The sequence below is a fragment of the Perna viridis genome, chromosome 6, assembly GCF_037379345.1.
Source record: "Perna viridis isolate PV_CMFRI_1.1 ecotype Kerala chromosome 6, ASM3737934v1, whole genome shotgun sequence".
Taxonomy (NCBI): domain Eukaryota; kingdom Metazoa; phylum Mollusca; class Bivalvia; order Mytilida; family Mytilidae; genus Perna; species Perna viridis.
In genome coordinates this window covers 10,190,911-10,216,846 of record NC_142450.1, presented here as the reverse complement: position 1 = coordinate 10,216,846, position 25,936 = coordinate 10,190,911, and the positions used below count along the sequence as shown (strand labels likewise).

General features: G+C 31.5%; 3 protein-coding genes across 13 annotated transcripts in view; 2 read left to right on the top strand and 1 right to left on the bottom strand.

Annotated features, from left to right (window-relative positions):
• LOC148613595 (uncharacterized) overlaps window positions 1–9,465 on the top strand; it is a 36,678-nt gene extending 27,213 nt beyond the window's left edge. For 3 of the 11 annotated variants that reach the window (XM_088587027.1, XM_088587030.1, XM_088587031.1), the window contains 7 exons: window positions 403–723; window positions 1,190–1,258; window positions 1,968–2,080; window positions 3,661–3,763; window positions 4,180–4,373; window positions 5,029–5,057; window positions 8,014–9,463. In XM_088587027.1, the coding sequence (XP_088443153.1) occupies window positions 403–723; window positions 1,190–1,258; window positions 1,968–2,080; window positions 3,661–3,763; window positions 4,180–4,373; window positions 5,029–5,057; window positions 8,014–8,057 (873 nt within the window). In that variant the 3' untranslated portion in view covers window positions 8,058–9,463. Of the gene's footprint in view, window positions 1–402; window positions 724–1,189; window positions 1,259–1,967; window positions 2,081–3,660; window positions 3,764–4,179; window positions 4,374–5,028; window positions 5,058–8,013 lie in introns of all 11 variants that reach the window. The other 8 variants (XM_088587032.1, XM_088587033.1, XM_088587026.1 and 5 more) reach the window with 6 other exon arrangements.
• Window positions 9,466–12,225: 2,760 nt separating this feature from the next.
• LOC148613594 (phosducin-like protein 3) lies at window positions 12,226–17,845 on the bottom strand. Its single transcript, XM_088587023.1, has 6 exons — window positions 17,704–17,845; window positions 15,974–16,106; window positions 14,869–14,959; window positions 13,810–13,953; window positions 13,009–13,217; window positions 12,226–12,425 (listed from the first exon to the last, which is right to left on the bottom strand). The coding sequence occupies exons 1-6, from the start codon at window positions 17,707–17,709 to the stop codon at window positions 12,286–12,288; spliced, it is 723 nt and encodes a 240-aa protein (XP_088443149.1). The 5' UTR covers window positions 17,710–17,845; the 3' UTR covers window positions 12,226–12,285.
• A 2,895-nt stretch (window positions 17,846–20,740) lies between these two features.
• On the top strand, window positions 20,741–25,254 carry LOC148613593 (small nuclear ribonucleoprotein E). Its single transcript, XM_088587024.1, has 5 exons — window positions 20,741–20,889; window positions 22,782–22,808; window positions 23,225–23,287; window positions 23,982–24,060; window positions 24,792–25,254. Exons 1-5 carry the CDS (start codon window positions 20,839–20,841, stop codon window positions 24,842–24,844), a joined length of 273 nt encoding a protein of 90 aa, XP_088443150.1. The 5' UTR covers window positions 20,741–20,838; the 3' UTR covers window positions 24,845–25,254.
• Window positions 25,255–25,936: the final 682 nt, after the last annotated feature.

Below are 25,936 nucleotides of genomic sequence, written 5' to 3'. Positions count from 1 at the left end.
TGTTATGATCTTCAAAAACTTGGTAAATGGTATATTGAACCTCATTGTAATATCTCATTTTAGATGAAGGAAATTTGAGCTTTGGAAATATATGTGTAGATAGTGTTTTTGGGTGCACTGGGATATCAGGATTTAACCATGAAAAGAAGGAAAATAGAAACATTATTTAGTGGGGAAAAAAAGCTACCATTTTAAGTACCATTAGTTTACTCAGAAATTACATTATGTCAGTTTGTTGAAAATAATTTCTCTTATCAACATCTTGGGTTTCAAATGCATCTTGAGCTATAAAATTATTCTTAATAATGTTAGATTTAGCCAACTGCAGTTATTTTTGGTTTGTAACAAAAATCCATAATGCTTATTTATTGTTTTTGATACAATTTAATTGAAATTATGCAGGAAGTACAAATGGAACTAGAGAGGATTGAAAGAGAAGCTGCAATGGCGGATCAGACTGAGCAGGATGTCAGGAATGCCCTGAAGGAAGACAGGCTGAGACGACTGGAAGAAAAAGCAAAACAGAAGAAAGAGGATCTGGCTAGAAGGAGGCAACAACTGTACGAAAAGAAACAGATGGAAAAACAAAGGAAAGAGGAAGCACTGCAGAGAGAAAGACAGAAGATAATGATGCTGATGGATGAAGAGGAGAGGAAGAGAAGACAGGAAGAAGCGAGATTGAGACAGGAAGAAGAAGAAAAGGAAGAACAAAGAAGACAGAGGGTCAGTTAAATGATTGGTGTATCCAAAGTCATGTGAAGCTATGTCATCATATTTAAAGATTTCACTCAAAACTTTTTTTCAATATTAGGACTAGATACTGAAACCCTATTTGAATGTTATTTCATAAATCTTATTCTCCTCCTTACAGTAGAGGTGTTAACCATCAAGAATTATCCATAATTTGTTCTGATTTTCACTGCAATTTACACCAATCTAAATAGAATGCTTGGTTTATTGGAGAATCACAAAGTTCAAAATTCTTAAGGACAGATATAATATACTATGGTCAACATTACAGAATGTAAGAGTTTTAGGTATGTGAAAGAATTTCATGAATTGAAAAGCCATTGCACGTTTGATAAGAATTGTCTTCAATTTTATTTGCTTGAATTCTATAGGAGACACCATCATAGGTAGTTTTTGAAACTGTATATTTATAGTGAATGTGTATTTGATAATTTTGTAGGAGGAGGAAGAAGAGTTAGCCAGAATGGAACAGGAAGAAGAGGAGAGGAGAAGACAATTAGAGGAAGATGTAAGATATTTTGTCAAACAGAGAAAGGCAATTTAGCATTCCTTTTAAGTCTCCCACATTAGGGGGAGGCTCCCACAAAATCAATGAAAAAATTGGAGTCTCCCACATAGAAATGTAAAATTTGTGGGAGGTTTTTGATTAAATTTTTCTGTGAAAAATACTATATAATTTAATTTTTAGCACCGAATTTTGCTTTTACATTAAAATTTCCCACATGTACTGCTCCAAAGGTTAACAGGTATGATTTAGATATTTTAGAGTTATATTTTGTTCTTCTGTGATCCGGTAACACAAGAAAGTTCAGTGGATTTAACCAATTTTGTCAAAATCTCTTGATGATTGGACACCACCTTTCATTTTTCTTTTTTAATAAGGACTTTCTTTTCTAAAATAGAAGTGAACAATTTCTACCTCCCTAATGATTTTTGTGAAATCATATCTGTTGCAAGAATGCAGTCAGCATTCCTATAATCCATATCATATTTAGATGTTTATGAAAGGAACAAAATTTGCAAATTTTGAAAGTGAGATAATCCAACTTCAGGGTTTTAATGCTTAAACCCTCATAGTGCAACTCCTTTGAAACCACTCAAGGGATTTTTAAGAAATTTTTAGGAACATTAATTCCATTCAGGGGTCCTAGTTTTCTTGTTGTGAGCATGCTATCTCTTTTTCTGATTATTTTCAAGTATTATTTATTCATATGTAGATTGAACAAGATCAACTGAGGAGGATTCAGGAGGAGCAAGATGCTCTGAGGATACAACAGGAGACTATAGCTGCTCAGAAAGAGGCTTTGTTGGAAGAGAACAGGAAGAAGAGGTAAGGCTAGTTAATGGATTAGCTTTGAGGTAATAATATCCTGTTAAGTATCAGTCTTTATAAAAATCAGACATGAGGTGATTCATGCATGTCAAAAACCCATGGAATTCACTTTCATTTCTAATTCAAGGACTATTACAGACCACATAACCAGTCTTAGTTTCTCATATAGTTGTTGGACTATTGAGGTAAAAATTATATAGGTATGAAATTGGCACCTTGTAAGAGTTGTCATTCTTGCTTTGGTTTGATTTGGTTGATTTTAGTGGGAGAATAATATATGGTTTTCTCAAAATTACAGATCTGAATACAGAAATGATTACTATTATGTAAAAGTATAAAATATTGAGACCGACTTATGTTTCGTAAAAACAGCATCTTAAGAAAAAAAAACATTGTTTGAAGGGTTTTTCTACACCTCAAATCATGTCTGCCATACATAGGTTGTGTCTGAATTTCATTTGGACTGGTACTTAAGTACCATTTTATGTAAGAATTAGGCAATGAGTGGCACATCATTTTCCTCAATTTGGTCTTTTTTGCCTCCAACATATTCAAATACATCTAGAAAACAATTGAAAAGTTATTTAATTTTATCCTGAATCATTGGTTACGTAGATATTTTTTATCTGCTTATTTAAGGAAAAAGTTCACGAAAATTTTCTTGCCATTTTTCCATAGTACATTTCAACTAAATTTTACCTATCAATTTCTTAAAAAAGTAAACTTTACAAATACTTTGACCGTAATTTCTTGATGTTTTGTGGTATAAATACTTGGATAATGCAATAAAATTTCTGTGTATTTTTTCTTCATGTGCCACACCTTATACACATTTTGCCAGATTCTTAGACGGAGAAGTACTTAAATGCTTTATTAAGTTGTGATACACTTTTCAGGTCGTGCTTATTTTGATTTTGATTTTGCTCAAGGAGGTAAACCTAGGGTAAGGGACACAACCCTTAAAAATCATTGGAACGTTTGTATTCAGCATTTTACATCAGTCTTATGTAAGCATCAAATTAACTTTGGATTCATTTTATTCTGCTTCAAACAAAAGCTTGAGAGGCTTTGGTGAAATTGAATATGATACAAACATATCACTGATTTCATGAGTTATGTCCCTTACCCTAGGACTACTTCCTTGAATAATACAAAGTGTGTTTACAGTAGCTTTATTTTAAGTACTGGTATATATTGGGGAATTACGTAAGAAGGTTTTACAGATGATAAATGATAAAATGCTTGTAGCTAGAATAATACTTCGAGGATTTAAAATAATATAAAAGATTTGATGACACTGAACAGTAAACTATTGAAAACTTCTGAAAGTGGTGAATTTCGTCTGTATTTTCTGTAGAATGTTTGGAAACATCTACCCATATATAAAATGTGAAGTTTTGTGGGAAGGTTTGATACAAAATAAGAATACTACCTGTAATCAAATTACTTTTGAACTATGTGATATCTTTTATTTTAAGAATGTATGTCCTGTTTCACCAATAGTGTTCATTTTTGCGCTGCATTAGGTCTTGAAAAGTATTCTACACACTTTATAACATCCATTCTCTTTTATGTAGAGAACTGCAGGCTCTTGAGGAACAGAGACAAAAGGAAGAATTAGATAGGATACAACAGGAAGAAATGAGAAAAATGGCAGAGGAGAGAGCTAGGATGCAGGAGGTTAGGATTTAGCTTGTAAAAAATATCATAAAAGTAACTATATTTGAACTCAAAAGACTGATGAGTTAAGAAAAATCACACTTTTTATTTTTAAAAAATACCTGCTGTACTGTGAACGTACTATTGTTTGTGGGGTACCGATTTTCGTGGTTTTTGTGGGTAGACCAAACCACAAAATTTGATTCCCAATGAATAAGAGATTCCCATTGATGTGTACACTGAAAGCATTCAAACCACAAATTCAGGAATCCACAAACATAGGTTTCTTCCCTGATCCACGAAAATTGGTATGCACAAATTAAAGTACTTTCACATTATATCAGTCTTTTTAATTTTAATTGTCATTCAATAAAAATTGGTATTGACAAATTATTTTTTACCAACTGCGAATTAACACAATCTTCATAATGTTACAGCTTCAGAAACTGGAAGAAGATGTTAGGGATAAAATGAGACAGGAAATGGAGATGAAGAAAGAACAGGCAATCAAACGACGGGAGGTCAACTTAGAGGCAAAATCAAACCTGAATAAGATGAGACATAGTCAAGGAATTACCAGGTCATGGGTCTTCTCATACTTTGTGGATTGGCCATGGGAAACATACCTCAGGTAATGTCTGGAAATGACTGTAGGTTTACTCTCGTAAGAGAATGCAAAACTGCCAACTCTCACACATTTGATATGAGACGCGTGCATTTTGAAGCTGATTTGATGGAATTTTCCTTTGATCAATTTTTTTTCTTTGATCTTTCAGACTTTACCAAATCTCTCTTTTTTGTGTCTCGAAAACTTGGCAGCCCTGAGATTTGTTGAAGTATTCAGGTTATGGAGATAAATTATTTACCAAAGGTCCTTTTCAAGAGATTTCACTTTAGAAAACACATCCCATTTCATGCAAGCAAATATAATCGTCTTACCATTTTGTACTGCAAATTCACAAAGAGAGAAAATTTTGAGAAAACCTTAAATAGGTGAGACTTAGGTTTTGCTTTTCCAAGTGTGGTCACAAACTTAACGTTAAGTGTTCTGACAAGTTCATTTAAACATGAACACCTTATGCTAGGTCAATGATATTTGCATTACCATCATTGCATCACAATTTTGTAATTTCATATTATTATACAAAATATGAAAGCAACACAAAAATAATATTTAACAAACACACCATTGTATTGACAATTTGGAACAGGCGAGACATCACTGTGATAACAAATTATTTATTGTATAGAGAATTCTGAATGTATGATTAATTAATTCATTTTAGGCCTATGGCTAAAGATGATGATAAAAAAGGTTTGTCTTTCACTTGCCCTCTTCGTAATAATTACCCTTTCTTCCTAACACTAGTTGGATTTTTTATTTCCTAATATTTTATGCTGATAGTATTATTGTTTCCTCCCGTCTTACACCTTTTCTTTACATCCAGACATATTCTATTCTTTCTTCTTTTCTCCTACATATGTTACCTTACTATATTTTTACACTTTACCTCTTTAGCTATCTTAACGTTTGTCAGTTTTGTTTCTTTCCTAATATTATGAACTGTAAACATATTAATTTTCACTGTGTTCTAATTTTCACTTATTTCACACTGGACAGAAAACCACATAAAATAATATCAATGATTTTTACCTTTATATAACGCTTATAGTTTTTTGATATTATGAAAATTGATACCCCTGAATATGTACACTGGACAATATCCATGAAACTTATTAACTAGAAAATGAATACTGTTACAGTACATGTATATATTTTACCATACATATCACCGTTGCAGGTGCCATATAGTTTTTTTAATTGATCTGTCTGCCCATCCACCAAAAACTTTTGTCTGAAAACTATATAAAATTGTGAAGTGAAATCTTTTACAGAAATTAATTGCTTTATGAAGATGCATGTGCATAGTCAGATAATATAACATCTTTATTCTCGTGCAAAACTAAACATTTAAAGAAACAGAATGTGTACATTAAAAATCTACACACAAATGTGAACATAAATTTGTACTGTATATACCATATTCTGCTACTTGCTAGATTTTTGTGTTATCTATCTTGTCCACCCTCACTTACTAGTTAGCATTTCAAAAAGAAATAAACAGTACTAATGTATTGCTATTTCATTTGCATTTTTTCTCTTTCTATGTGTTTACCATCTTAACTTGTTTTTTTTTATGGAAATATATTATGGAAATTGGTGATAGTTACACTTAGTCATTTTACTCAGAAATGTAACTAACTATATGGCTTGTCCGGCTATCTCCTCGTGCAGTTTTTGAACTACATCTAAAATAATTTACAGAATATTTCAACACATGATGAAGGTGTGCAGGGTCAAAGTATTTTGATTTTCATGAAATATTACGCGAATTGGTGAAAGTTAGACTTACTTATTTTCGCCAAAAATAGGGCTATATGGCTTGTATGGCTATCTCTTTCTGTAGTTTTTGAACTACATCTAAAATATTTTTTGCAGGATGTTTCTACACATAATGATGGTGTGCAAGGTCATAGGATCTTGATTTTTCATGAAATATTACGGAAATTGGTGAAAGTTAGACTTAGAAATTTTAATCAGAAATAGGGCAATATGGCTTGTATGGCTATCTCTTCATCTAAAATATTTTTTGCAGGATGTTTCTACACATAATGATGGTGTGCAAGGTCATAGGATCTTGATTTTCATGAAATATTACAGAACTGCGTGATAGTTAGACTTTGTTATTTTTTGTCCGAAATATATCCCAAGTAGCAAAGTTAGGGATTTGTTATGGGGTTATTAACATTTTTTATGTGTCCATTAATACGTCCATCAGTCTCATTTCTCATCACAACTAGTCTGACACTACCAAACAGAATTTTATGACACTATGTGGCCAGGATACAATATGTAGATATGCATATGTTTAGGAATTTCTGATCCTCAAATTGATCCCCAGACCATGAGTAACACAAGACTTGGATGGAGTTCTGAATCTGCAAACCATGTCTTCATACAAAAAATAAACATGTTCCTAATTTGGCAAATCTAGCGAGCGGGGGCATCATTAGTGTCTTACAGACACATTTGATTTACTATAAAAAAAAAATCACTACTAACAAACGAGGCGGGGCTCCTGTGATAAACAGGGCTTCTAGTTTCTTTTATGTGATGTGATGCTGTATGTAGATATTTCATAGCTTTTTCCACATTTTTTTTTAATTCTGTTAGTGTTATTTATTCCAATCTATTTTACATTGCACTACAGCAGAAAAAGAACCTGCATCATAGTGAGTGAAAGTTTGTGATACTGCAAATATAAACCCAATTTCTGCAATTTTTTTCTGAACTTGCAATGCAAAAACACATTATATGCAATACATTAAATTTCATACACTAATAAAAAAAATTAAATAAATTAAATTAACAGTGTTATTATTGTTTGAAGACAAAGGCATACACAATTTGGTACAAATACATATATTACAGCCATAAGTTTATCCGAAGGGTTCTCCAATCAGTCTACTTTGATGCAGGCTTGAATCCCCAAATGTTGGCCAAATTGTACAGTAAAAACTGTCAAAGCAGAGCTCTTTTTGTACTGTTTGGACAGGTGTTACTTTACCCAGGTTTCATTTACATTTAAGTAGGTAGACCTGGGGTAAGGGGCATAACTCTTGAAATCAGTGATATGTTGATATCATATTCAATTTCACCCAAGCCTTTCAAGCTTTCATTTGAAACAGAATGAAATCAATCCAAATTACTTTGATGCTTACATGAAATTGATATTAAGAGCCTGAATACAAACGTTCCAATGACTTGAAAGAGTTGTGTCCGTTACCTTAGGACTACCTCGTTAATCTGATATAAGAAGACTTCAAAATGCGTCTGGTTTGGACAGATTTTACTATATAATTCTTTAAGGAATATATTTGGAACTGCTGTGTTTTCAGGTTACTGGTCTTAGTGCCACAATAATGAAACTATAATGAACTATATTGAATATTTCACTGGATTTAAGATTTAAGAAGGTAGACCCAGGGTAAGGGACATAACTCATGGAATCAGTGATATGTTTGTATTTTATTCAATGTCACGAAAGCCTATCAAGCTTTCATTCGAAACAGAATGAAATCACTCCAAGTTACATTGATGCTTGCATGAGATTGACGTAAAATGCTGAATACAAACGTTCAAATAATTTGGAAGAGTTGAGTCCCTTACCCTAGGTCTACCTCCTTAACTCTCTCTTGTCTCTTTGCAGGCCAATTGGGGAAGTCGAAAGGAAAAAAAGGGAAGCGAAACTGAGAGAAAAGAGAATGAAAGCTGATAGATAGACTGTCAAAACCCAACATGCTGGAAAATTGTATGAAAATGTTGGTTCAAATTGTACTATGCTTATTGTTAAATTATGCACTTGTGTGCATAAAAAAATTTTGAAAACATCTGTAGAAGATATTTTATATGATGTAACCATGTCAAACAAGCAAGTACATCATTATTTGTTACGCCTATCATAGAGAAAAAATCTTAAAATAGCTTCATGTGTGTTTTCAGATGTATAAAGGAATCAAGCTGCATTGTTTCATTTCAATGTCAATATTACATCAGGAGTTGTGCAATTTTAAGCATAATAAATTTTCTGACAATGAATTTTGGGTTGCACTATAGGTTTGTTATTATTTTAACAAGCGAAATGCATTGTTTTCTTTAACTTTATTGAGAGATGTGAAAGGAATATTTTCTTTTCTCACAAGAATTGCTGTGGTTGCAGTGAGGAGTTAAATGAGAATTTGGTTGTACCCATTGTGGATTTGATGGCTGTTCATTAAGGTGGACAATGAAAAATCTTAAAGCAATACAGGTATCTCCACTCTAATGCAAATGACCATTCAATCCATGGAAATGACAATGAAATCTCTTTGAAATAGTGTTTTCATATTGTTACTGTAAAGATGTAGATATTATCCAATGAAATTCAATGTTTTAAAAGATGTTGCATTATAATGTTTGTTTTCTTTAAAGGGACACTTCAATGTTTGGTTAATAAAACAACATTTTCTTCTTTCATATGCATGTATTAAATATTATGAATTAGGCAACATTCAACTTTTTTTAACTTTCAAAACATGATACTCATGCAGCTGGTAAAATAGAACAATGCATTGCTTAAAGTGTCTAATTTTTTTGTTTTTGCAGATAATGAGAAATGAATATTGATATCAAAATATAGAACATTACCCTTTATTAATGTCTTTTAATAAAACACAAGGATTTTTTTAGTTTACTTGATAAAATCCTTGAAAAATGTATGACCCATTTTGTTTAATTTTTTTTTTAAATTGAAATCTTTTGTGGATTAATTTCGTTTCATTGTCATTTAATATGCTTCTGTAAATTTTAGTACAAGTTTTCCCAATCACTTAGCATTACCAAATTATTGTTAAAACTTGTCATGTTTAAAGAGATTTAATTTTTTTTTTAAGTTATATTCCTTATTTCTCTCATATAGTTTTATATTTTATACATATATATTATAAATTTGTTCTTGTTTTATTGGTTAGGGTATATGTTTAATTTTATGCAATATCATTGTAGCCGTCCAATGCCTTAAAACTGTGATAAAAATTTATGCAGATAGTATTTTTATGAATTTTGTTAAAAGATTTTTTTATACAAAATGCAATATAAACTGTTTGAAAACCTGCTTGTTATCTTTTTATGTTTTAATGGTGGAAACTAACTTCTCCTAAGGAGGTAGACCTAGGGAAAGGGATACAACTCTTAAAAATCGTTGGAACGTTTGTATGCAGCATTTTACATCCATATAAAGTAGGCATCTAATTAACTTGGATTGATTTTATTCTGCTCCAAACAAAAGCTTGAGAGGCTTTGGTGAAATTGAATATGATACAAACATATCACTGATATCAAGTTATGTCCCTTACCCCAGGTCTACCTTCTTAAATTAAGGAAGATTCAAGTAGAGACGTGGCTATGAATTTTGAATATATCTGTATTTCAAATAGCTAAAATTAGGCTAGCGAATATCTGGTAAGATATAAAAACTGAAATCCTCCCACCCACTCCACATTTTTGTGAAGGTTGGATGAGAATATACCATTTAAGTTTACTTGACCTTAGACATAGATGCCCCCGCCACTAAATTTTCTACAATTGTTAAACATTAATACCCCATAGTTGATTGGGAGGAACATCATTTAGTCACGGTTTCTGCTATGTAGATGAATGACATTTTGTTTTTAAAAAATCCTAGATTCAGGGATTTTATGCTTAACATCTACCCACAAGAACTTGGACACTACAGACACTATGAAGTCAACCTCATATCTTGACCTACTCTTAGAGGTTGATAGAAAGGGAAAAGTCATTACCAGATTATACAACAATCACAATGACTTCTCATTCAGTATCGTCAACTTTCATCTGTGGCAACATCCCTTCACCACCTACATATGGTTTTCATATCAGAACTCATATGTTATGCCAGAGCTTGCCGAAACTAATTTCAGAGACGAAACATTGAGTTACCAAGAAATTAAAGATTTGTAGATTATAGTATCTCAATATTAGAAACTTAAGTGAAAAAAATTCTGATTTTGAAATTCCCGCCCCCAATTTTTTTTTATTTTGTGAATATACAGGAGGGGATGAGAATCTACTAGCCCAAGCAAACTGGTTTCATCATTAGCATTTTAGTGTTTGCCTTTCATTATAACCTGCATAGTTAGATGATTTCGTGCCTTGGAAAACCTATATTGATTTTGAGGTTTGGAAGTTAGTATTTTTGATATATAGGGAACCTGAAGTGTAGATCTTATTTTACTTTAGTTAGAAATGACATAATGATACAATGTCCTTCAACAAGGATACAGCAATCAACAAGATTCATCACAAAAATCACCAAGTCCTGTGGATGGACAGTACTTCTGTCAGAACTCTGAGAGAATTTGATTGTACTTTAGTAAACCATTAATCCTACTTCCTGTGGAATATTTGTTAGATAGTAACAACAAGGAGACCATGATTAGAACAAGGACAGAATATCCATTATCTGAGGACAAAGACTAGACCATGAAGACAAACAAAATACTGTTCAGAGCACCAATAACCTCGAAGATTATACACAGAAACTAAATATATAAGCAGCCTGGACTCAACAAGATCCGTACATATATTGGTCAGTACAGAAGTATTTTCAATATGTATATCAACATTGTAGAAGGTGCACATCTTCAATATGTATATAAACACTGTGATAAATATTTTGTATGTTACAGTCTATACCACGTAGGTACTTTTCTCGACGTAAAGGGATGAAAAAATGGCAAAGGTCATCATGCTAAAAATGTAGGAAAACATGTCAAGTTCTCCATAATAGGGAGATGCATGTCTCCAAATATACAGTTTCAATATTAATTTCTAAATCCCTTTTGTTTACATGCTTCACGAAAGAAAGTATCTTCCACAACATAATAATATGGTGATGAAAATGCCAAAGTTCATCATGCTAAAACTGGTAGGAACTTATTTTTCAATTTTTTCCATAATTGGATGTGCATATACATGTTTATAAATTTTTAATATTATTTGGTAAATATTTTTTGTGTGCACAGATCACACAAAGTAGGTACCCCTCAGAGAGACCATCCCGTGGCTACTGAACCTACTGTCACCTTTCTTGACACAAAAGAATATACCAGATGCACCATTGGGGTAAGATCTCATATCAGCGAAGTAGAAGAACAACAATTTTAAGGCCTAAAATGAAGATGTGGGATCTTATAAAATACCAATGCATGTCTGCATTTTGAATTCTAAATAAGCAGTGTTGTGCCAACAAAGATTTTGTTTGAAACTTATTCTTGTGGAAAAGAACTCCAAATTACTACTTAAAATTTGTGAATCATATATACATTTCATTGCATCTAATCTACTTTACCTCAAATATAAAATATTGAAAACCCCATTGAATAAATACTGATAATGAAATGCTCTGCAAGGTGCAGCCCTCTTTTCATAACTAGTTGCACGATACAAAAGAGATAAGAAACAAAGTGAAACATACAGGGTTCTTCAATCAATTGAGCAAGAGACAGACACAGGGGTCGAAATCAACACTGGTCAGCATTTCGACCCCACTAGTACTGCTGAACTCTAGAATGTTTCAGGGCAACCAGCAAGGAGACCTAGTCAGGCTCCTTATGGTAAATGATGAGAACACAGATAAACTTGATACTTTTAGTTTTTTAGACCCTGAATATCTTATTGATTGTTAAACAGATATGTACTTGTGGCAATAAATGATTCTTTTCATCATGTCTTTTCTCACATCCAATTTCTGCAGGATCAGTAGATTGTTAAGCGTACTGGTCCTGCTGACTGGTTGAAATTTGAGATTAATTTCTACCCCTGGATGGATGGCATATGGAAATAATAATTCACAACAAAGTCCTAATGTTACAAATGATAAAAACTTTATTATTTACAAATGAATAAATATATTGCACATTAATCACCAATCGTTATCATCATCACTATCATCTACAGTGTTTTGTTTCATTGCTCTGTCCATAACATCATCAACAGATTTCCTTGGAGCTTCCTCAAGCTCTGTTTTTAATACTCCTAATGTTGATAACCTCCATTCTAGTTCTAAAACATACATTTACAAACGTGAGTATATTGTAAAGAAGTTGCATTTGAAATCACTATACTATTGAAAAATAGAAAATTCTATAGTTTTGCACAGTGCTTATCTTTTACATAAGTGCACTTTTGGTTTGACTTAATGGTACAATTCCTTCATGGGTGTTGTGTATAATATCATTTTACTAGGTGTGAAAAGAATATATAGAAAGCCATGAATGTCAATAACATTGCAGGGTAGTTAGTGTCATCTATCAGTATGGTATAAATATTGTTTAAATTTGCCATAAAATAAAACATTTAAACCATAATTCACCTGTCCACACCATGTCCATGGTTCAGAATAGATTCAGGAATTCTTAATTTTTTTTCAGTTGAGTGTTGTTTTTTCCCCAAAAGTTCATACAAGAGTAATGGGACTTTAACATTCCAAATAGACTATGAGTTAGAGCAATTTAGGCCAATATTGTGTACAATTTCTGTAGACAATCAAATGTTGTTTTAAAACACTGTGTGTTGCTGTCCTTATTAAGCAAAAGTAACTAGGAAAATCTAACTGTTAACATAATCAATAAAAACGAATACAAACCGTCTTGTGTAAAATTCATTCCACCAAATTCAAATGGCCCTATATATTGTTTCTTCATGTCTCCTTCATAATACACAAATATTGTTGGCAAGTTTTTGTCAGGATAATTAGGAATGCACAACGATGAAACACTTCTTAAAAATTTAACATCAGGAAATTTTCTTGCTAAGTTCATAATGTGTTGATTTAACAGCTTACACAAAGGAATACTGAAATTAATAAAATAAACAGATTAACAGTTACAGTCAGTTTTACAATGTATAGGGTCATCAAACATTATTAATCATCTTACAGCATGATACACTTCATCTTAGTTCAGAGATGGATTTTAAAGCTAACTATGCTTTCTGGCAGATTGTTAGATATCCATATATCCTTGGAGTGACTCTTAACGGAAGTTAATGTACTTGTATGTTGACCAATCATTTTTTTTTTGGGGGGGGGGATGACTGGTGGTGTAATGGTTAGCGTACTAGACTTCGTGGCAAGGCAGGTGGTGTTGTAAGGCATTGAGTTTCTTTTAAAATTTGCATATTTTCTTTCTGTCAGCCTATTCTTTCCTCATTTTTCAGGTTTAATGATGATTGTAATACAAACATTTTCATTTTCTATATGTCTTTGCTTCTTATCCTTCTGATGAGAGGTTACTACTTGAAACATGTGTCAAAATTTACAATAGATATACAATGTATTATATTGGTATTTTCATATGTATACTATTTTAGCCAATGAGGTTTCATTTTGTTGTTCATTCATTCATTTATTACTTAAAAGACCTAATACTTCTGTAAATCAACATACTCATTTTTATAGACATGTACTACCACCCAAACGCCTTCTCCAGCTTGGTTCACCTCTGTCACCCAATCAGCTTTAGAGATTTCTTTAACCTGACCAAATTTTGCCTTCATACTTGCTTCTTTCATTTCTGCCATTCTCTGACGCCTAGAAAACAAAACAAAAATACATAGCATATTTATCCATGAGCAAAGAATTAGTACTTCACACCTCAACTGATAAGGTAACCCGACAAACTATATCTCTAACCAATACATTTTCAATGACAACTCTAAAAATCCTGTAAATCACTTTTGAAAAAGACTATTATAGAATTTGAAAAGTCAATTTGAAGTGGTTTTCCATGTAATTGATCAAAGACAGACCGAAAATAAAACTTTCTTATCCCAGAAATATTGAATTTGGTTTATTTGTGCTTATCAGTGGACAGAATTTAATTTTTTTTCATTATTATTTTACACAGATTCACTGCCTTGCTGTCTAATTGGGTCTAATATCCTATCGAAACCAACATTTTAAAGATGTCATAGTCATTGTTCACAAAGGTAACAAGAAGATTAAATTGTTCTCTAATGAGGATCCACCTTGATAGAGAACTATTATATCTTATCCATCTTATATCTTATACATCTTATGTTAAATTTTGAACGTTTGAATTTTTTTCCCCGCAACGTTTGAACTGAAATGACCTACATTTTTAAATGTGGCCAATGATACATCATGACCAAGTGTAAAATATGGGTCACATCGAGATATAAGCAAACTGCAAAAATTAATCAATCACCAGTAATCACAAACTTATTTAATTGTGCCAATTTTTTACAGTAATGAGTGCACGTTCTGTCTCAAACTGTTGGTGAGATAAGGATATCTTGCACAGCTTAAAATAAGAATGTTCTTGTCTCTCTAGTGATAAATTCCTTTTTCTCACACTTACTGCTGCACTCTACTGGCGAAAAAGACGTGGGAGAGTACCAAGCTCCTCCTCTGTAGAGACACCTTACAAAACCTATTAATCCTTAATTTAATCATTTTTTCTTCATTTTTATCACCATCCCTCACCTATAGGCCTCAAATATCCTTTCTTCTTCCTCATCAATGTCATCTTCTTTTTCATTTAATTCATCTAGTGTCATATCATCAAATGCTTTACCTATAAACACAAATTAATATTCACACCATTTTTGTAAAATAGCAAAATATTTCCAGATATTTGTGTAATAAGAAAGATTTATTATATTACAAGGAAATGTCAAAGATAATCTAGATATGAAATCCATGTAGATCATGAATATGCACAACCTTCTAGTTTAATGACATTACAATACATACAACCCTGCGTAACTAATGGGATAGAATCTCTTAACAGTTACTGGATGCCCAAGTCAGGAAAATATAAAATCTGCGTTTTCAATGGCACATTGAAATACAATCAAAGTACTCATGTACTGAATCAATTAATATCAGTTGTTTGAATTTTAAAAACCTAAAATAATCATCAAATTGCAAAATGGGGATAAGCTAAAAGAAAAGAACCGGAATCAACTTCAAATGTACCAAAACACAACCTGTTGATGTGAACTGTTAACATTGAACTCTTTCATTTAAGTCCCTTGAAAACGTACAGCCCTATTATCAGAATGAATATTAGAAATGAACATTAGGTACTGATAAGTGGTTAAAGGTCAACTATTTCTAATTGGATCATTGTAAATTCAAATAAAATTAACAGTATATCTCATTCTGGGTAAAAGTTGTTTATTTATTTTGTTTATAGGTGTTAATAACATGGAATTTAACTTAAAATTTTAGAAATAACTGTAAAAGGACCTAAGGGTGTGCCAAGGGAACTGTTTTCCTGCAGAAGAGTAAGGTATAGTAGTTGCAGATTCTAACAGGCTTTACAAATATATAGTCACTGGCGACTGCTAAATCTATTCAGATTTTGATTTAAATTGATAATAAAACAGAGTACTTAATTTTACGCTCCTATAGAGAAGGGAAAACAACACACTTGATTATAAACTTCTTTAATTCTGAGTTAACTTTCAACGTTCCCTATCCATACATATTCAAGTAAGGAAATTTGAAAGTCATGAGATAATAAAAGTATCTATACCCAGGATTACTTAGCAACAAATATAAAATAGCTACAGTAATATTTTACCTTTTGATTTCGCTTCAATAGTTTGTTCAACCATATTAATGACATCATCTTCTGTTATCTCTTTATCCTCTTTGGGTGGGAGGATTCCTTTCTGTCGCAATACATCATTCCATTCTGTGTCGGCATTTGGATCCTGTAAATAAACAAACTCAATGTGTGATCTTAATTGTGGAATTAATTACTTGTTAGAAACATAATTAAGGAAATATATGTACATGTACATTGAAAGAGGTATTCATTTCAATGAAAACAAAATATCTTGAACTATGAAAAAAAGAAGTCACACTTCACAACATTCAATCAGGCATACATTTGAACATCTGAGTGGGTAAACATTTCTTTCCTTGTATAAAACAAAACTGACCAAAGACCATTCTAAAATTGTATCAAAAAAAGTTGCAATGGTTCAAATGTACATGGTATTGTAATGTACATATAAATGTACAAATGTATAGAGTTGTTAAGTGAATCCAATCTTTACAGAGTACTGTGTTTACTTAATACCTGTCTAATTTATTCATGTCACCTTGTTTCAGATTTTACCGCTGAATATGATTCAACCAAAATATCATGATCAACACATGTACATATACATGGCTTTTTTTTAATCTACATTTGTAGAAAGTAACACCCCTTAGCTTAAAATCTTCAAAAAAACAAACCCAAAGTCGGGAATACCGGTATGAAAAAAGACTATTGAATTCAGTGATAGAAGTTACTTTATGTACATGAACATCATGTGGACGGAATTCAAACAATGGACATTATAGACCCTGCTTTTACTAGACTAACATATTCAACTAAGCCATTTTTTGTTTGTGAACTGACAGAAGCAACAGGACTGAGTGAAAAATTGTCAGTGTTTAGTGTTTTGATAAGCAAGTATATGTACAAACAATAGTTAAAACTAACAGGAAATGATAATGGTGGATTGTTGTATGGGATTATTAAACATGTGGAAGATTTGTACACATGGAACAAGCTTAAATGATTTTTAAAAATATGATCAGTCCTAACTTTTCAATGCGCCATGATTCCCCATATTTTTTCATTATAAAAGGTTTAACAATTATTTCTTTAAACAATTGTGGCAGGATGGTATAACTGTGTTGTAGTAGGTAGTGAGATTTGAATTGCCAGTAAATTGACTTCTAAAAGAGATTAATTCCTCGACCAAATAGGTTTGTCGCTGGCTTGTCACCAAGCTGTCTAGGATTCAATCCTTGGCGGCAGAGGTACAATTTTGCCTGTCAAATTATGCTCTCCCGATAATACACAAACATAGTATGTCAGTGCCAATCAAGTCAAATAATACAAAAAAAATGAGTGTAATTGTCCATGATGCAAGATGTAGATGTTTTCCTTAAGATCAACAATATGAGATTATGCATAATCCACTCCCCACAAAAAAAGTACAGCAGATTACATTCACAATACTGGTATAAAAATTTGTTCCAGTATTTTGTGATTTTTTTCTTATGAATATGTTAAGCTGTATTACTTATAAAATTGAATTATTTTTAACACCCAGTTTATTCCGAACCATCTATATGAGTTACTCGTATATTGTCAGTGAAAGGATCACACCGGACTATCTCAGTTAATTTAAAGCAGCAGGATCTAAAAATAAAACGTACAATTATAGTACATCTTGTAGAATATCACTTTTGTATGCGACGGCTCTCTTTCATTCAGATAACGTGGTTTGTGGTGAAACTTAAAATTCTTACCTGCATGGCTAACTATTATTTTAGAACTGAACTGAAGAGATCTTCTGTCAAACTTTAAATTAGTTCTTACTCATTTGTAAATATCCCACATGTGGATAAACCGGAAGTTGATACTTTTTCCTTATATGGTATTGTGTAAGAGTCGAAGCGGATCGGGTTCAACCAAGATCGGAACAGAGGGAGTACTCGATTTGATAAGGCAAGTAAATCGGAAAAAAGTCGGTAAATAAACACAAGAATTATGCATTTCATTCTTATCATAACGGTGGAAAATTTTATGAGACTTGACAAAGGACTTACTATAATGCTTATAAGCCCGATTATTCTTTATGGCTGTGAAATTTGGGGAACCAATTGTAATTTCAAAAATAGCGAACCATTTGAACATCTTCACTTAAAATTTATAAAAGAAATCCTTGGTGTTCATAGCAAGGCAACAAATTCTGCATGCTTAGCAGAACTAAAAAGACAACCTCTCAAAGTCAAAATTATGGTTCAAGTTATTAAATTCTGGGAACACATTATTAACTCCAATAACACCCTTGTAAATGAAATATATAAAAAATATTCCACAAAATAATCAATGTTTAACAACAGTTCACAATTGTATGACAAGCCGAAGGGGACAAAAACGAGTATTTTCTAATATTAAAAAATGATTTTTTAATATTACAAATTAATTTTCTAATTTTAAAAATAAAATTTCTTATATCACAAAACACTTTTTTGATATTAAAAAATCATTTTTTAATATTAAAAATTCAATATTAGAAATTGATTTTCTAATATTAGAAAATGGGTTTGTTGTATTCAATTACAATTTTTTAATATTATAAAATCACTTATATTAAAAAATGTGACTGATTTTGCAATATTGCAGAGTGATTTTCTAATATTACAAATTCAATATGTAAATATTACAAAATGTGTGATGTTTTGTAATATCACTAAATCATGAATTTTTAATATTACAAAATGAATTTCTAATATTAAAAAATATTTTCTGATATTAAAAAACGATTTTGTAATACTAAAAAGTATGTTTTCTAATATTACAAAATAAGTGTTTTCTTATATTAAAAATGATTTTTCAATATAAAAAATTAGATTTTTAATATCACAAAATATTTTTTTTTTAATATTAAAACATCAATTGAATTTCTGATATTAAAAACGAATTTTAATATTAGAAAATGAATTTATTAAAAAATCTTTTCTGATATTAAAAAAATATTTTGTAATATTAAAAATTCATTTTCTAATATTACAAAATATTGATTTTTGTCCACTTTGGCTTGCCATGCAATTGGATAAAAGAACTTGGTTTTAATTACATTTTAATTGATCCACATCTACTTAAACATAATGTATAACATATAAAGCAAAGAATCATTGATCAAAGTAATCAAAATCAACTCTGTACATTGAGAGATAATAAGAAACTTCTGTTTTGTAATAAAATCTATACGGTTAACAAAAAACCATCTTGTTGATACATGTAAATACAAATCAGATCCATAATTTGCAAATACCGCATTAGTATCCACTCTCTTTCAATAGAGAGAGGACGATTCCATCTAATGAACGCATTTGCAAATCATGTCAATTAAATCAAATTGAAGATGAAAATGGGGTACCCCTGGCGTGTTACATGCTGGAGTTGTCAGGCTATAATACGGAAAACTTGACCGCAAACCATAGTGGTGCACCGTGTCGGGAAAGATGCCACATTCCTCACACATCAAAAAACCCTACTGTGGTATTCTTCCGGAGTAGGAACCATAGGGCTCCACCACAGCAGGCTAAATTGCCTGACCCTACCTATTTCTCCCTATTTCTAGTGGCAATCAAAATTTCTCGACCCCATTATCCTTGTGTCCCATCCCATTTTTCATTTCATCATCATTTCATGTTCATTTTATCATCCACTTCATGTTCATCGCCTGAATATAGCTGAAATATTGCTGCTCGGGCGTTAACCCCAACAGACAAACAAACCATTTAATGAAAATGTGTTTGAACAATAAATAATTTGAATTTGAATTTATAATTCCTTGACTTGACGGAATCAGAGACCTATAATTAATTTAATTACAGGTCTTTGACTGAATACAGTTGCATCCTACAAATTGCTACTTATTTTTTCAAAACTCTCTTCTAAGAAAATGACAAAAAAAACTTTGGGGGAATAATACACAAAAAATATATCAACCCTGATGAAAAGGATTGGTGTATTTGTGGTGAAAATTTAAAAAAAAACGTGGAGAAATAGACTACGTATTTTTTCCGATAACTTTAAGAAAACAACAAAAACTAACAAACCAGTAAAATAAAATTTTAAAAAAGTACATGAAAAAGAAATGCACATTAAGAATGCTTTAGTTTTTTTCCTTTTTAATTTTATTTTAAAAAAAATGAATTTTAAGTTTTAAAAGTCAAATTGTTTTTTTTTAACCATACAATATTGTATTACATCATTCGGGTTTTAATGAATTTTGTCAAGTTGTCTAAGACTTTGAAATGTAGACGACGAGTGGAATTTGTACCTGAGACTAGTATTTTTCTTTCATAGTTTTTACTGGAGAATGTTTTTTTAATCGTCTCAAAATACTGATTTGATTAAAAAATGTTAGATTTTTTAAAGTGTTACCATACTAAGCATTATAATTTGTAAAATTTTCTTTTGACATTTTCATTGGTTTATTTCATTTAAACTCTGATACACTTATGCAGCAATCCTAATCAAGGATTTCTAAATTGTAAAATAGGGGTGCAGCGAAGACAAGTCAAACTTTTTAAAAAATCTAAAACCCGATTATTGTAATAATTCGTGAACCATGCCAGCCTTTATGTGTTATGTACTTTATAATATACACTATCAGATTAGGAGTGTTAAATTGTTATCTTTTCTAAGATTGTAAGATTATGTTTTTGGTCCAATTATGTTTATGTTGAATTAACGAAACTGTCTGTATGATTTTGTCAAATCTGTACTGGATCCCGAATTATTGTGTTTCTATCTATTTTCTCATGGAAGGGAACTTTGTTGCACCGGTTGAAGGGTACCAGACGAATTTATTCGCCGCCATTTTCACAACGTGCTTTATAGCAAATATTTTTGGAAGCCTCTAAAAGATGGCATACAAAGGAGGACAGAAAGTTCAGAAGGTTATGGTGCAACCTATCGTATCCTTTTAACGATAATCTAATGTATCAAGGTTTTGGCTATTTCTCTACCTGTAAAAATCTCTTGTTGTATATCGGTGGAAGCGTCTTTTGTACGTTTGTAGAAATGATTGCATACTAGGAAGCAATTCAGTTGTCGATTTAGCCAAAATTGTGAATGCATCATAGTTGTATTCGAATCCGTAAAAAAAATATACGTTTGTATCATGATTAGTCTTCACAGACCAGTGATAGGGATGTCAGTCAAAATATGAAGTATATAGAAAGTGTACAAGTTTATGGCAGTGATAAATAAAACCTGAATTAAGAATTTTTATCGGTATTTGTAAGTATCCAGTGACAGTGTAGGGAAAAAGTAGTGTTTTGATGAACTTTTTTTGAAATGCTTCAAAAACAATTTTCCATGGAAAAAGATGGAATTTTCTGTATAATGCATTATGTAAACAGTAGTTCAATTTCTGAATCACTATCTTGCATGGATGTTTATTGCTGAAGATATAATTTCAATTCTAATAATTTTTCCTTGAGACAGGGCTCATGCTACTGGGCGATTCGGGCAAAATAGTCACCTTGGAGTCATTCACTTCCCCCTCCAACGACACCAAAAGCAAAGTGATGTCGCCTTCTGATTTTCAGGCATTGCCCATGATTGGAACTGTACTCCGTCATTTAGCAGTATTTGACCAGAGTTATCTCTGCCGATAACAATTCAAACAAAAATGGTGCCCTTTCGAGAAAATAGATTGTAAAAATTTTCAACATCTATCAAATTATTGGCTACCAGCAAGTATTTTAATCGGCTTTTTGTTTCAAACGTTTAAGACAGGATACGGAGTGAACATTCTTCACTTTAGCTTCCGATAATTCATATTTTTACCTTTCACATTTCGTTACGAAACGTGCAAATTTGTTGTGCTGGTTCTTTAGACTAAGTTAAATTTGTCTCAATTGATAATTCGGTAGAAAACCTGTAGTGTTTCTTTTGATCTTCATGTTTCATATCAGAACAGTTAATTCTCTATTTCGATGGAACATTTCTTAAGCTTGAGACGAGTTCATATGGACTGCTGCAGCCTACCGTAGATGTCAATAAAGTTTCAGTCTTGATTTGTCAGTAATATTTTTTTAACTTGATTATTGATACTCTTGATCAACTTACATCAAGAGACTGGATATGTTGAACAAGAAATCATTATGGATTAAGTGGGATCAGGGAAAAAATACAGAACAAAATGAAAATTCCAACAAATTCCACTGCCTGAAATTTTAAATTCCTGTTGTGCTAAAAAAAAACAAAATCAATAGGACAATTCAATGCAAGAAGCTTTGCTTGGCTCAATCATATATTAATTTTGCTGTAATGAATTTGGTAAGGAGTAAAGGTATAGATTAGAAATTCAATTTCATGAATATATGATAGTCAATCATTCAGTCAGCAGGCAGATTTCTTTTTGTCCAAAATATTTAGTTACTTACATATGTAGCTTAAAGAAAAAGTAACATTCATCTCAATAGAAGAAAATGAATATATGAAAATGCTTGCTTATATTGTGTGCTTGTAAGTATTCTTCCTAATGTCTCTCTGAAAGAGAAGTCACTTCTCCTTGTTTTTCTCAAGTAGCTTGAGTCCTGTGAGAAATTGGAAATTGGGACCAGCCCACCAGCCAATGCTAGTAAGAATCGCTGAAATTTTTCTCCCAAGCCTATGTATCCTATAAAAAAAATTGTCAGATTAAGGTTATGGGCTTGTCTGAAATTTAGACAGCAATGACTGTTGACTCTATGATTTATATTATTGATCAATTTCAATTTTTGTTTTTGCAAATGGTAACTTCCAGTAGAATTCAGTTACAGTATATGATATTCACACTGTATTCCTTAACAATATTTAGAATTTGATTTTTAGATATTTACAAAATGTAAGTATTATTTGCATCTGCGATTTTTTTTAAAGACTATTCTTAACTTCTGCTTTTTATTTGGAAAAGAATCCTAGTCATTTTATTATTTACCACTAAGACACAGCTTTAGGAAACATATGTACATGTAAAAATTCAGTTGACATATCATCTCTTGATAGTCTTAACTTCAACCATCAAGCAGTGTACACTAAAAACCTTTTAAGCAACTAGTCCAACCAGATCGGAATTAAAAGAAACTTAGAACCGTAAATGATAAAAATTCAGAAATTTCAGGTATGGAAACAATTTTTTCCCAGAAATTTTAAAACAAAAAATCCAGGTCGGTCCAACACAGTAAATAAACATATATTTTTTGGCCTACCATTTGAATAAATTATGATATTTTAATAAGATGTATGTACATGTATTAACAGAGATCAAGAATCCAAGTGTGGTTATATGAACAGACTAATCTTAGAATAGAAGGTTGTATTGTGGTAAGTTATTTTTTTACAAGATATCTTCAATAATAAAACAATTTTCTGACTCATAAAAACTACAGATTATACATGTATCTTCCTATTGACCCTGGCTTTTTTCACAAGGTTTGCAAATTGCTTTTTTCAGTTTCATTTTACTTAAAGATAATGTTGGTTTTTTTTGGTTTATTTACTACTGACCTTAATAATGGTGCATTTATATAATATATGTTTAGTGTAACAGTCACTAAATAACAAAAAATTCTATTAATTTTAGTAGTCATGCTTGTGGATCAAAAAGTACATTTTTTGTTGCCCTTTAGTTGATTTTGAACCTGTAGATAGCAAACACTTGCCTTAACAAAGCAAATTTATTAAGTTCTGGAGAGGTGACAAGACGCTTCACTAAATCTACATGTAATAATGTATTTATATAGACGTGTATGAGTGTGCCACTTCCACAAGAACAAAATTGAACGTGCGAAATAATTCTATGTATTACATCTGCTGTGCACCTAAATTACATGAATAATGAAAACATTGACTTCTTCATTATGTTTTTTTTTTTAAATTCCTTCTTAACCTTGTGCATAACAATTTGTGTTGAAGACATTGCATGCTAAAGTCATTATCTAGTAGTCGAAGTTTCTGACAGTATTCATTGTGAAATTCCCAATGTAGTAATATTAACATTTTATGCATACTTTATTAGGGCTTTGATGAATACATGAATCTAGTATTAGATGAAGCTGAAGAAGTACATATGAAAACAAAAAATAGAAAGACACTTGGTAAGCAACTTGAGGATTCAGGTTTTACATTTTTTAGATAAAAAAATATATATCATCTTTTTTTTTTTTAATAGATAACAAACACTGTTCATTATCTACTTACTGGTAAAGTTGGGATCAAAGTTTTAATATTTAATTTTCATGGTCCTATTTATGCTTGTTAATTTCCTGAGTGAATGAAGGATCATTTTTAACGTGTTACAGAGGTATTGACCTTTACTGATTCTCTGTAGTTTCTACAGATTTTGACTACAAATTATACTCTATGGACGGTGAATACAATTTTCATAAAATGCAGCCAAAAATATGATTTATCCGTAAGGTGGTAGACATAGGGTAAGGGACATAACTCTTGAAATCTGAGATATGTTTGTATCATGTTCAATTCCACCAAAGCCTGTCAAGCTTTCATTTGAAACAGAATGAAATCAATCCTAGTTACTTTGATGCTTACATAAGATTTTTGTAAAATGCTGAATACTAATGTTCTAATGATTTTGTAAAAGTTGTGTCCCTTACCTTAGATCTATCTCCGTAAGATTGTCATAAACAAGTCTGATGTTACAACTAGTATTAATTCTTCATGATCATATTTACGATTGTTCATTTCCTAAAACTTGATGTAGGACTATGAATTCAAGTTACAGTGAACGATAATTGATATAAACGCTTGTGTTTGTAAAATCTGTTTATGAATCCATTATAAATTTGTGTTTTATATTGTTTTCCAGGAAGGATCATGTTAAAGGGAGATAACATCACATTGATACAACAAGTCCAATGATCTGTGAAAGCTGTACATAGAGAACTGTATTATAAAGGGGAACAAAATTTACCACAGGATTTCTTATTGTTGTATTATTTCTATAATGTCCTATAGAAATGGACGCGAAGGATTTATGTCAGATTAACACTGATTTCTTTGTATGGTTCTCTTGGTTGAAAGTCTATGTAAAATTAATGGAAGTAATTGTTGCAGCTCAATTTAAGGTTCAAGTAAATGTTTAAACCTTATGCTCCAATATCATTGTAAGATGCAATCTGTTCATAGAACATTACTTCATAATGTTGATAAAGTAATCAGATTTGGAATTGACCGTGGTAATCCATTCATTTTCTTCACTATTGTTGTCCATCATGTCATTGTAAAATAAATTTTATACAAGTTTATTGAAAAGAGTATTTGAAGCTTTACTTGTTTCTTAAATTTTATTATGCCTTTGATTATTCATGGTAGTGCATGTGTTGTTTCTTCATTCCATGTCTGGTTTCTGTCCCTGGATTACATTCTTTTGATTTCTGCTAGAATCCTTGTTCCCTTAATTAGGGCCCCGCCTTAGACAGGTCGCCCTATAGTGATCAGTCTGTCTGTCTTTCCGTCCGTAAGTAACAAATTCATGTCCACTCTATATCTAGAGAACCGTTATGATTTCATAATAAATACTTAACATGTATATTAACCAACACCAGAGGGTGTGTCATAATGTATGTACAACTTCCAAGGTCAAAAACTGGTTTCAGTTGACAAGCCCATGTCCTGTGGTAAAGATCGTGTCCACTCTTTATCTTGAGAACCGTTATGATTTCAAAGTTTATACTTGACATGTATATTAACCAACACCAGAGGGTATGTCATAATGTTTGTACAACTTCCTAGGTCAAAGGTCTGTCTGTCAGTCGTACTGTCCATCCGTCCATTCTTATCAAATTGTGTCCACTCTATTTCCTGAGAACCATTAACAGCGGGGCCCACATAGATGGCTCCCATCTCAATGATATCTAGCTACTCTTTGTGAGGGCATTAACATAGCATGTTGAGATAGATGTAATGATTGATTGATATTAGTTTGCAAATATAATAGCTTCTACTTGATAC